This window comes from Nematolebias whitei, chromosome 13 (genome assembly GCF_014905685.2).
Source record: "Nematolebias whitei isolate Nwh7 chromosome 13, NemWhi1, whole genome shotgun sequence".
In the NCBI taxonomy this organism is placed as follows: domain Eukaryota; kingdom Metazoa; phylum Chordata; class Actinopteri; order Cyprinodontiformes; family Rivulidae; genus Nematolebias; species Nematolebias whitei.
This window is the reverse complement of record NC_056510.1, coordinates 37715697-37729101: the sequence shown is the minus strand read 5'-3', so window position 1 is coordinate 37729101 and position 13405 is coordinate 37715697. Positions and strand designations below refer to the sequence as shown.

The 13405-nt window shown below is 38.8% G+C and overlaps 1 protein-coding gene across 1 annotated transcript in view; it reads right to left on the bottom strand.

The window, feature by feature from the left end:
• Window positions 1–12985, bottom strand: part of dnajc10 (DnaJ (Hsp40) homolog, subfamily C, member 10) — a 41464-nt gene extending 28479 nt beyond the window's left edge. Inside the window, exons 1-6 of the mRNA XM_037686623.1 lie at window positions 12922–12985; window positions 11010–11246; window positions 10730–10892; window positions 10570–10620; window positions 10202–10284; window positions 7101–7232 (exon numbers count right to left, since the gene is read on the bottom strand). Of these exons, the coding sequence (XP_037542551.1) occupies window positions 7101–7232; window positions 10202–10284; window positions 10570–10620; window positions 10730–10892; window positions 11010–11210 (630 nt within the window). The 5' untranslated portion in view covers window positions 11211–11246; window positions 12922–12985. The remainder of the gene's footprint in view (window positions 1–7100; window positions 7233–10201; window positions 10285–10569; window positions 10621–10729; window positions 10893–11009; window positions 11247–12921) is intronic.
• Window positions 12986–13405: the final 420 nt, after the last annotated feature.

The following is a 13405-nucleotide window of genomic DNA, read 5'->3' as shown; positions in this document are numbered from 1 at the left end:
AGCTCAGTCTCTTAAATAGCACCTTCTCAGAGTGGATCAACCAGTTTGCTGCTGACAACCAAAACCAGCTGATCACATGCTCAAGAAGGACCATCAGCCTAACAATGGATCATTAGCACACTGATGGCTGTTTACTATTCACAGAGGGCTGAGTGATACTAGCAATCACAGCATTGTAAGAGGGGGACAATTGAACCCGGAGGCCTCCACCCCTGTTTAATGATGGACGATTTCTTTTCACAAAGATGGCCTCCTTTACTCCTCTCTCAAACCATCGTTCCTCTCTGTCCAGGATGTGAACATCTTCATCCCTGAAAGAGTGACCGCTGGCCTGGAGATGAGTGTAGACCGCAGAGTCCTGGCCTGATGATGTTGATCTTCTGTGCTGGGCCATCCTTTTGGCCAGTGGCTGTTTAGTTTCCCCGATGTAAGACTGATCACAGCCCTCCTGACACTGAACAGCATACACAACATTACTCTGTTTGTGCCGGGGGACTGGATCTTGGGGATGAACCAGTCTTTGCCGTAATGTATTTTGGGGTTTAAACGCCACTGGGACGTTATGTTTAGAAAATAAACGTCTCAGTTTCTCTGATACCCCCTCAACATACGGAATGACCACTGGTCTGGGTCTGGGTTCCTCCTTTTCACCTGATGGCTGACTGGAGTCCTGTTTGGGTTTCTTCTCTGCTTTCAGGAAGGCCCAGTTAGGATATCCACATTGCTCTAGAGCCTGTTTTGTGTAGGATTTCTCCTTCTGCCTGGCTCCCGAGCTAGTGGGGATGCTGTCTGCTCTGTGATACAGAGTCCTGATGACTCCTAACTTGTGCTCCAAGTACCAGTATCAGACCAGTATTTGCAGTTTGACTCCCATCACCCTTTGGAGCACAAGTTAGGAGTCATCAGGACTCTGTACCACAGAGCAGACAGCGTCCCCACTAACTCAGGAGCCAGGCAGAAGGAGAAATCCCACACAAGGCAGGCTTTAGAGCAATGTGGATATCCTAACTGGGCCTTCATGAAAGCAGAGAAGAAACCCAAACAGGACTCCAGTCAGCCATCAGGTGAAAAGGAGGAACCCAGACCAGTGGTCATTCCGTATGTTGAGGGAGTATCAGAGAAACTGAGACGTTTATTTTCTAAACATAACTTCCCAGTGGCTTTTAAACCCCAAAATACATTACGGCAAAGACTGGTTCATCCCAAAGATCCAGTACCCCAGCACAAACAGAGTAATATTGTGTATGCTGTTTGGTGTCAGGAGGGCTGTGATCAGTCTTACATCGGGGAAAGTAAACAGCCATTGGCCTGTTAAAGATGGGAGCTGGCTGCGGGCCACCGGACCGGGAAACCCCCTGCAGCCCACGTCTTTCCCCCTGGCTCGAATCTCCCTCTGAAGTGGCAACTCTCATCAATAAATCAAGGAAATGTCAATTAAGTTTTACCATTGTATAAAAATCAAGGCAGGAAAAGGTTACAATTTACAGCGCTGGTCTCTCTGGTCTGTGACGTGTTCACAGACCCGGAAGAAGAGCCCCAATGTCCCGTGTCTCTACTCCTATATAGGGTCCTAGACTCCTCCTTCGCAGAAGGGGAGCTCAACCTATTAGTGTATGAGGGGGCGTGACTAAGTGTGATCTCAATGGATCTTATGTGGTTCTGATGTGTTAGGAAATATGAGACGGTGCTTCAAAAGCCTTTCTACGTGATGTGGCAAGCAGATTAAACTCTATTCCTCGACTGATATTGAAATCCCAGGGAGACTCTCTTAGAGCTGCTGGCCCAGTTTAACCCAGTCAGAACCGGGTCATAATTTCATTATAATCCCATCTCTGAGCAGATCAAAACCATAGGACCAGTCTAGATAAGAAATATCCAACAGGCCAAAAGGATGGCCCAGAACAGAAGATCAACATCATCAGGCCAGGACTCTGCGGTCTACACTCATCTCCAGGCCAGTGGTCACTCTTTCAGGGATGAAGATGTTCACATCCTGGATAGAGAGGAACGATGGTTTGAGAGAGGAGTAAAGGAGGCCATCTTTGTGAAAAGAAATCGTCCATCATTAAACAGGGGTGGAGCCTCCAGGTTCAACTGTCCCCCTCTTACTCTGCTGTTATTGCTAGTGTAGTGAACCTAGGCCCATGTCAAAACTGACCAGATGGACAGAGACTGTTATTTCATTGATCTGCATCCAGAAATACAGTTTGAGCCATCTGGAGACTTTCTTTCTTGAAGTAATCAAGTAGAAAAGACAATTCTCTATGATCATTACTATTTTACAAATGTTTGATAATCAAATTGTGTTAGTTCACTCAATGTTTACAGGTTGAAGAGAACTACTCATTTTATTTTACATAAACAGTAAGTAATGATTTTTATTCCTCATTCAAAGAAGAAATCAGGTTAATATGCATTTCTTGATTTTTCTGTCTTCAATGAGCAAGTTTTGTAAGTATGTTAAAGGTCGAGTCTCGGTCAACTAAAATGTTTACTGAGAAGAAATGTCATGTTTAAACTTTTTCAGAAGATAATAGGAGTTTGACTCCACGAAGTCTGGTTTTTCTCCAATAATCTTTTCTGTCTGTTAAACAATCTCATTCTCTGCCCTTGACTTTGATAACATCTTACGTCACAAACCACACCTCTATTCTGGTCCATCCACGAATCAGAAAGCTCTAAATTGACCCGGAAGTCAACTCATTTAAAATGTGGCAACTTCCCGGTTCTCTGCAGAGTGCTGAAGAGTGATGGAGTTAAAGTGTAAGAGTGTAACAGAGCTCTAGGAGCTAAGGAGTCTAGAGTGAAAAGAGTGGTTGCAGTTGGTGGAGGAGAGTTCCAGAGTTTAACTCATGAAGAGAGTTAAAGGATCCAGATGCAGAGACGATTTTGGGGAATTATAACTTCTGTTTGGATAACCTCGCACGACTCTCTAAGGATTTCAGCTGCTCTCAACGGAGACGCTGAAAGAGTCAAGGAAGGATCCTATACCGACGCTGATCTATCATCAACCAGGTAACAGTTTCTACTTCGACCAAGCGTACCGTCGCAAGCTGAGATCTGAAGGAGCGTGCACGTTTCTGGTCAAACAGATTAATTCCCTCACACATCTCTCTGTAAGATAAATCTCCATTTTCATCTTAAACTCTCCTTTCTCCTAAAATCAGTACAGATATTTTAGAAATATCTGAAGCAAAGTCCTCAATCACCACCGTGTGATTGACGTCCACTATCTGTGAAACTTGTCTGTTATTGTTTTCATATTTTGCCAAATTAATGTAAATGTTTGATGTTAAACTTTGATTCTGAAAATAAATGACCGCATTCATTTGATGGGTCAAAGATAAATAACGTCTCTCGTTACATTTTTGTTAAACTCAATGCACGACATTTACACAGTCAGAAAGATGAAGAACTCGTGAAAAATGTATGAATATATGTAGCATATGTCATACTACACTAGTATCACTCAGCCCTCTGTGAATAGTAAACAGCCATCAGTGTGCTAATGACCCATTGTTAGGCTGATGGTCCTTCTTGACCATGTGAGCAGCTGGTTTTGGTTGTCAGCAGCAAAACTGGTTGATCCACTCTGAGAAGGTGCTATTTAAGAGACTGAGCTGAAAACAGCACCTCAGACTGAGGAAGTCTCTCGGATGAAAGACGAAACGCTTCTACATTTTTTTGTTCTTTTGCTTTGTTTTGTTTTTTTGAATGTCCAGAGGATTTGATTTAACTTTTTTGGATTTTTCTACCTGGATTATTGAGCATGCATCAGAACAATTGTCTGAACTCCATTTATATTTCAGAGCACTACCTCATGTCCAGTTAAAACTAGGGATGGGGCAGATCCGATCCAGTATCGGTATCGGCCTCCGATACAGCATAATTTACTTATCGGATTTTCCGATCCACCTGCCGATGTTTCCGATCCAAGGTGGCTTCAAACTATGGAATAGATTTCCTGAACAGCGGCGTGTCTCATGAGCCCAGAGTAATAAGACCCACCTCACATTCAGGAAATCCAGTTCATAGTTTGCAGCCAGCTACAATGTGAGGGCTGAGTTAGCAGCACTGTGGCTAACAGCTAACAAACTTTTCATCTAAACATGTCCGCTGTGTGGAAGTACTTTACACTAAACACCACAAAACAAGACAGCATGGTGCAATGTCTGCAGAGCCATAGCGCCACATTAAACCACGTTAAAGTTAGTTTTACGATGGACATTTGAGCTCCGTGGCTTCAGCGGGGCGCTGCTCTTTGGCCAAACCGAAAGAGGCAACTCAACCCCGGTCAGCCGCGTCCAATCTGCCCCGCTCAATCTGCCCGTCTCTGAGGAGGGACAGACTGAGAGCGGCTGACCGAAATCAGGCTGCTTACTTCAGATTGAACAAGAAGAAGACATCGCAGAAACCACAGAGCTCAAATGTTTACAGAGAAGTTGCTAAACTTCATAATTAATGACCAACCACTATCAGTTGTAGAAAATGAAGGATTTCTCAGCTTGATACTTGCAGCCAAGATATAGTTTACTCTCAAGGAGATATTTATCAGTATATATTTATATATAGATATATTTATCAGTACAACAGTAGACAATCATAAAAAACACATGATTTGAAAATTATATATATTAAAAACATAAACAGCTACATTATAAAGTGATGTAAAATACTAAGAACAGGAACATGTCTGTTGGTTTACGCCATGAACTTAGCAGATGTTTGAAGCCATTTAACATTTTATTTAATTCATTTATTCATTCATTTAAATGAAACAAATTTTTTAAAAAATCATCAAAAAGAAAACCCTGAATGAAAAGAGTGCAGAAAGAAGAAAAAAATCTTATATATGCCCCTTATAAAATATAAAACAACTTTAAACAATCACTTAAATTAATCACTTTAATATCCACTTTAAAGGTAGGAATAAAAAGAAACATGTTTTGTGTTAGCAGAATTTAATTCTAACTTTAAAACTTATCCAACATTAATAAAACTTACCTCATGTTGCCTTTTTGGACATGCATGCATATATTTGTACAAATTGTACTTGAGAGGAGATTATTACAGCCTCATATAAAATCAATGATGATCATGATATCAGAACTGGATCGGTATCGGACGATACCCAGTTCTAGGTATCGGGATCGGAATTTTAAAAAGTGGATCGGTGCATCCCTAGTTAAAACAAGTTTGTATTGTTTCTAGGATATTGTTCAAGGGTCTGTTTTTCAATAAAATAATGTTGGAAAATTGAAGGCGCATTATGACCTTATAACACCTGACAGTGTTGTTTATAAAACTAAATCGGAATCAGCAGGTCAGGGTTTTTAGAAATCGGTAATTGGTGATTGGCTAGAAAACTGCAATCCACCGGGTGCACCCCTAGTTATCAGGCTCCTCTCTTGTGGAACCAACTTCCAGTTTCTGTACAAGAGGCTGACTCATTGTCCAGTTTTAAGACTGAGCTTAAGACTTTCCTTTTTGATTAATCCTATAGTTAGGGTTGGCTTGTTATGCTGCTACAGGCTTAGACTGCTGTAGGACAAAATGACCACATTTCATCACTCTGCTGCTTTCTTTACTTCAACCTGTTTTATATTTGGAATTATTTTTTCTAATCTTGACATGTGTTTTTGTCTTTCAGGTACACCTGCTCCTATATCTGGACCTGCCATTCTGTGTTTGTTTCTCCTTCCTGTCTTTTCAAACCCAGCCGGTCAAAGCAGATGGCTGCTTGTCCTCAGCCTGGTTCTGCTGGAGGTTTCTTGCTGTTATGAGGGAGTTTTTCCTTTCCACCATCTCCTGTGTGCTTGCTCAGGATGGGAGACTGTGACGAAGTGAAGATTCAATGAATCTGCTGCTCCTTAGAAAGAGAACTTCACTGTCTTTTGTTTGTATGTGAATGTTTCTGTTCAGTGCCCTGAGACAACTTCTGTTGCGACTTGTATATAAATAAACTGAATTGAATTGTTCATAATAACCCTTCATCTGTTATTTTAGTCTTTTTTATCAGGAGTCTAACAGACTTTTTCTTGTTTGTTAAAATCATTCATTCAAAAGGTACTCAGTGCAATGTCATGATGACCGATAAAAAAATTATTAGATACAAACAAACTCTGCACAGTAATGTTTCATATCAGTGTCATATATGTCATACATACATCAATTATTTTGTCTTTAAATTGAAAAAATTAAGCACAATTTGTGATCATGCTCATTTGTTTACCTATAGGAGCAGCCAAAGTGACTGAAAATAGATCAGTCATTAATCTTACAGGCCATATTTGTTTACATACACAGATTAAGGTTAATGTGGGTCAATCCCATGACTAAGTACTCTACAAGGTTTTGGTGGATTATCAGATTATTTTTTATATCGAGTCTGTACTAGCATTTCAGAACTGCATATCAGTAGATCTGGAAAACTAACTTCACCATTTGATATAGTTCAGGTCAGGACGGCCTGTTTTATGTTTGAGTTCATACTTTGTGATGAGTAGCTTTAAGGGTCCACTGTATAAGCACTCAAACACCCCATTACTATTTAACTGGTATTCTGCTTTGATCAAGTTCAAATTAGAATCGTCTCCTGCAGCTCTGAAGAAAACACACACCTAAAAAATGCATCAAAACATTCAGCTTGACCAGAAATATTGTTCTAGACCTTTAGGTACATTATACTACAAGAGTAAATGAACAAAATGGATGGATTTGCAGAGTGATTTTGGCTAAATGAGTGAGAAAACCCACCTCTGTTTGGAGCTCAGACACATTTTACAGTAGAAACATGATCCAGAGTTTCAACAGGTCACAGAAAGTTGGACATAAGTTTAGGTGTGTGATTAACTGTGACCCCAGTGAGGCACTGTCCAAAAATAGATTTTGGGTATTTTGGAATTTATATACAATAGCTGCATTGCCATTTTCTAGTATTAATAACTTTTTTATTCTAGTTGATGCTTGGATGTTTGTTGGTTTTCTTTCAATCATCACAGCACGCTTCAGTTCAGTAAGTGCCTCATTGTGCGAACAAAAGTATCAAACTAGTGTAGTCAGTTCAGTATGCTTTGAAGATCACCGAGCAAAAAACTGACCTGTCCTGCTCTGTAAATATACAGGCTAGGGTAACTGTGGATGCCTCTCCTTCTGCAGAGGTGGTTGTTGTCTCCACAGTTCACCGCTCCAATCCGGATCACTCCGTCCATGTCTTTGGCAAACTCTCTCCACTGGATCACATGTAAGTTAGAAAAATACTTTTCCATTAAAAAGCACCCCTGAAACATTTTCATTACAAGTCAAACAGTGGAAGTAGAAAATACAAGAGGAAAAATAAATAAGTATAAAACACACACACACACACACACGTATAATATATATATATATATATATACACACGTATATATAAAATATATATGTATATATGTATATACAGGTCCTTCTAAAAAATTAGCATATTGTGATAAAGGTCATTATTTTCCATAATGTAATGATAAAAATGAAACTTTCATATATTTCAGATTCATTGCACACCAACTGAAATATTTCAGGTCTTTAATTGTTTTAATACTGATGATTATGGCATACAGCTCATGAAAACCCAAAATGCCTGTCCCAAAAAATTAGTATATTTCATCCCACCAATGAAAGACAAGTGTTTTTAATACAAAAAACACCAACCTTCAAATAATCATGTTCAGTTATGCACTCAATACTTGGTCGGGAATCCTTTTGCATGAATGACTGCTTCAATGTGGCGTGGCATGGAGGCAATCAGCCTGTGGCACTGCTGAGGTGTTATGGAGGCGCAGGATGCTTCGATAGCGGCCTTAAGCTCATCCAGAGTGTTGGGTCTTGCGTCTCTCAACTTTCTCTTCACAATATCCCACAGGTTCTCTATGGGGTTCAGGTCAGGAGAGTTGGCAGGCCAATTGAGCACAGTAATACCATGGTCAGTAAACCATTTACCAGTGGTTTTGGCACTGTGAGCAGGTGCCAGGTCGTGCTGAAAAATGAAATCTTCATCTCCATAAAGCTTTTCAGCAGATGGAAGCATGAAGTGCTCCAAAATCTCCTTATAGCTGCTGCATTGACCCTGCCCTTGATAAAACACAGTGGACCAACACCAGCAGATGACATGACACCCCAGACCATCACTGACTGTGGGTGCTTCACACTGGACTTCTGGCATTTTGGCATTTCCTTCTTCCCAGTCTTCCTCCAGACTCTGGCACCTTGATTTCCGAATGACATGCAAAATTTGCTTTCAGACGAAAAAAGTACTTTGGACCACTGAGCAACAGTCCAGTGCTGCTTCTCTGTAGCCCAGGTCAGGCGCTTCTGCCGCTGTTTCTGGTTCAAAAGTGGCTTGACCTGGGGAATGCGGCACCTGTAGCCCATTTCCTGCACACACCTGTGCACGGTGGCTCTGGATGTTTCTACTCCAGACTCAGTCCACTGCTTCCGCAGGACCCCCAAGGTCTGGAATCGGCCCTTCTCCACAATCCTCCTCAGGGTCCGGTCACCTCTTCTCGTTGTGCAGCGTTTTCTGCCACACTTTTCCCTTCCCACAGACTTCCCACTGAGGTGCCTTGATACAGCACTCTGGGAACAGCCTATTCGTTCAGCAATTTCTTTCTGTGTCTTACCCTCTTGCTTGAGGGTGTCAATGATGGCCTTCTGGACAGCAGTCAGGTCGGCAGTCTTACCCATGATTGTGGTTTTGAGTAATGAACAAGGCTGGGAGTTTTTAAAAGCCTCAGGAATCTTTTGCAGGTGTTTAGAGTTACGTCGTTGATTCAGATGGTTAGGTTAATAGCTTGTTTAGAGAACCTTTTCATGATATGCTAATTTTTTGGGACAGGCATTTTGGGTTTTCATGAGCTGTATGCCATAATCATCAGTATTAAAACATTTAAAGACCTGAAATATTTCAGTTGGTGTGCAATGAATCTGAAATATATGAAAGTTTCATTTTTATCATTACATTATGGAAAATAATGACCTTTATCACAATATGCTAATTTTTTTAGAAGGACCTGTATATACATATATACATATATAAATTTACATATACATATATATATTGTATGTATACATACATGTATATGGGTGAAAATGTTGTGCAAATGCTGAAGATGGCACAAACAGAATTTGTGAAAATACAAAATTGGTTTAAACTAAACAAATTATCTTTAAATGTTGAGAAAACAAATTATATGATTTTTAGTAATAACAAGAAAGTGCTTGATACTCCATTTAGAGTCGATGGAATTGAAATTAATAGAGTCAATGAGGTGAAATTTCTGGGTGTCATCATTGATGAAAAACTAACATGGAGATCTCACGTAAAAAATTTAAGAACTAAAATAGCTAAATCGATTGTAGTAATGTACAAAGTTAGAGAGTTATTCAATGATAAAGCAATGTCTCTATTGTATAATGTCATTATTGTTCCACATTTAATTTACTGTATTGAAGTCTGGGGTAAAGCATGTAAAACAATTACAAATCCAATTTTTATTTTACAGAAAAGAGCTATAAGAATTATTACCAGAAAAGATTATAACCATCCGTCAAATATATTGTTTCATCAGCTAAAGATATTAAAATTTTATGACTTGGTTGATTACAATATCTTACTGTTTATGTATGGGGCCAACAAAAACATACTACCTACTAACATTCAAGGGAAATTTGTTAAAAGAGAAAGTAATTATCTTAAGGGGATGGAGATGTTTGTGAAGCACCAGTCTGAAGATGCGATCCACTATATCTCAGGGTATTAGATTGTGGAATGATCTGGAGGTTGATATTAAAAATGACAAAACTATGTACATATTCAAGAGGATGATAAAAATTTGTTTTAAAAAAAAATATTAAGTATAATGTGAGTTCATAAAAATTGTTTACAGTTGATCTTATATTTTAGCTAAGTTTTTTTTAATTATTTTTTACTTTTTTATTTTTTTATAAATTCATCTTGCTTTTGTATAGTAATTTTGTTTGGAATATATTTTGGGGACAAGGGGCAGATATTATAAGAATTCATTCTTCTTCTGCTGCCTTTCATTTTATTTCGGTGATTGTATATCTTTTTTCTTTTCTTTAAATTGTATTATATTTGTTGTTTGGATGAAATGAAATGAATAAATAAAACATACATACATACATACATGTATTTTTAGTGTTTTCTTACCGTTGGAGCCAGCTGGTGACAATGCGAGCATCGTGGGAAATAAAAGTTGACAAACCAGATTTCTCCAGAGTTTACTGCTGCTTCTGCAAACACACACACACACACACACACACGCGTCAATTTGTTTACCAAATAAGTTTCACTCTCTGAATGTTTCCACATCCACAGGGAGGTTTTTACCTCCCTGTCACTGCAAATGTAGACACTTTTTGTGGCTGTTCTGCTTGAATATAAAAAATGCAAATTACAGAGAAAAATAAAAGTACAACAGAAACCAGAAAAGTTATGTACAAGTTGGAGACTGTCATGTATTAAATCCTGCCTTCTTGTGCTTTTTGAGATTTATTTTATTATTTTATTAATCTTACCAAAGTCGCCACTGTCCAGAGTGATAATCTCCAAATCGTCATCATAGATTCCTGTAAACAGATCGAATCAATCTCAACGTTTTTGTCTTCACAGTACAAGAATTTGGTGTGTTTTGACATTTTAAGGTGTTGCTGTTGTACAGTCTATGTTTAAACCTACCAAAGTCATATCTGTAGTAGTTCCAGCTCTCGTAACGTCCTCCCTGCTGCTCGTCGAGTCCCTTCTCTCCATACTTATCGTATTTCTTTCTCAGGTCTTCATCTTTCAGAACTTCATAAGCCCGGTTCACCTTCAGAAACCTGTCATGGGCTGAGGGGTCACCCTACAACATCAGTGATAAACATCAAGCCTTCGTCACAGCCTTTAAAATGGTAAAAAATATTTTTAGGGTAAAATTTTGTCATTTTTTCTGATTTTCTTCTTTCTCAGAGAGACTCACAGGGTTTTTGTCAGGGTGCATGGTGAGCGCTAGCTTCTTAAACGCCTGTCGTATCTCTCTGGTCGTTGCCTCCCTGCTGACTCCCAACAGATTGTAGTAGTCCGAGCCCGCTGCACAAACCACAGCCAGCATGATGAAGACGAGGAGCAGCAGCATGAGTTGGACAGGCCGCAGGACCCCGACAGCCGCCCTACACCCCATCACCAGTTCTCCTTCTACAACCAAAAGAACCTGCAACTAGGAGAGAAAGAACAAACACTCATGTCTTTCAGGATGTGGTTAGCTGTTGGTAGAAGCCTAAAGAAACATAAGAAAGGTTTAATAAACAGTCTATGCAAAGGTCAGTGTTGTTATTCTTTCAATGAAAAGCAAAAACTTGTTTTATTTGCAAGATAGAGTGAAACTGTGCACAGACTGTAAATGATAAATGATTTAAATGTTGCCGGGTTATTATTTGTTTGCAACCTAAACATTTAATTAACATTAAAGAGAAAAACTTTTTAATTTATCTGCAAACTTATTTACTGATTCCTTTAGGTGAAAGCAGAATATGGTTAAAACACTTGGTTGTTATTTAAACATGAGACTGTGCCGTTTTTCCCGTTAAATCTTATCATGTAAAATCAGTTCACATCATTAAAACTAGTTTTACATGATGACTAAACAAATGTCCTTTTGATCTCATTCATACTTGGAGCTAAAATGTGTCCTAAATAAAAAGTGAAAATGTTTTGAGTCAAACTACCATCAGAGGAAGTTTGGATCTCTTTAACCTGCACACCTTCAGTCAGGATCTGGTCTGAGCCACAGTTCCTGTTAAACTGACAGGACCCCACACAACAGCTACCTAGAGGTCTCGAGATGAAAATTTATTTATCAGAACCCTTCCCAGTAAAAATGCTCATTTTGTCAAGATCTTAAAGATGAGAGTGGATTGCAGGATGCAGTGTGGTCAGTTTCTCTTTAGTCTAAAGTTTGTTCTTATTGCTTTAGGTCTGATCAGACCCACTGTGGTCACTGTGAGCTATAATGTGCCGGCAGTCACAGAACTAGACTGCAGCTTTGTGACATACTCACCTACGCTGATGTTATGGTCACAGCTGAGAAAACAGTGCAGAGTTTTACTGCAGTGGAATTTTACAGGTTAAAATCATATTTATCTGGTCATTTCAGGTCAACACAAGACAAAACAGTTTAATATTACAAGTAAACTGCTTTGGGTTTGGATCTGTATCTTTTAGATGCCTTTTAGAGGTTTAAGCAAAATCATTTGGTTTAGTTTTTATAACAATGAATCTATTATGATCATATGTGTCTGTTCATCTTGTTATGAAGGTTCTCAAAGCAAAAGACTAACTGCATCACTCAGCCCTCTGGGAATAGCAAGCAGCCATCAGGGCACTAACGATCACTTGTTATGCAGATGATCCTCCTCCTGTCCCCAGAAGACTGGTTGATCCACAATGGATCCACAATATGAGAAGATGCTGTTGCAGATGCAGCTCTCAGACTGAAGAAGACATTTGAATTAAAAACGAAATGTTTCAACAGAGCCCGTCCAGAGGACCTGACTCAACCATGTTGGATTTATCTACCTGGATTACTGAGCATGCAAAAGGACAATCCGGCGATTAATAGTCATCGAATCAAAATATTAATAAAGCCAAATTGTAGTTTAAAAAAATGCTCTCCTAGGTATTTCCCCTACAGGTTGTTCATGCTGTCCAAATTATCTTTTCTTTTTCCCTCTTTAAGTTTTATAGGGTATTTAAAGGCTAAGCTAAGCTAGCAGTCCAGTACATATAACTTCAGTTACAGCATTGTAAACTAAACAGCGGGTAAGTGATGCTAAACCGGATGCTCTTCTGATATTTAAGATATTTCAAGCTGACAGAAACCACGGCTTCTTTACCTTTAGGAGCCTCAACTTTTCCAAGACTGAAGATGAAGATCCGTGTCTGCATCCGGCTCGTGCCGGTATCGAACATATGTTCCAACACGACTCATTTCCGCTTGATTTCAAAACAAGAGCAAAAAGATAACTTGTAAATTAATACATTAAGTCAAGAAAACTATATGTAAAACTGAATTCACCTAAACTGTGAAATTTACTGGAGTAAGACGTAGAATAATGTTTTAACCGTTAGTGTTTATTTGTGTTTGCACAGATTAGACTTTTATTTTACAAGAAAATTTGATGTACTGCTTCGAGCCATTCTTGATGACGTAAGGTGTGGTGCGTTCGTAGTCCTATCTAATTTTCTGTTTATATACATTGTTTAATAAAACAGTATAATATATATATACATATATATACATATATATATACATATATACATATACATATATATATACATATATACATATACATATATATATATATATATATATATATA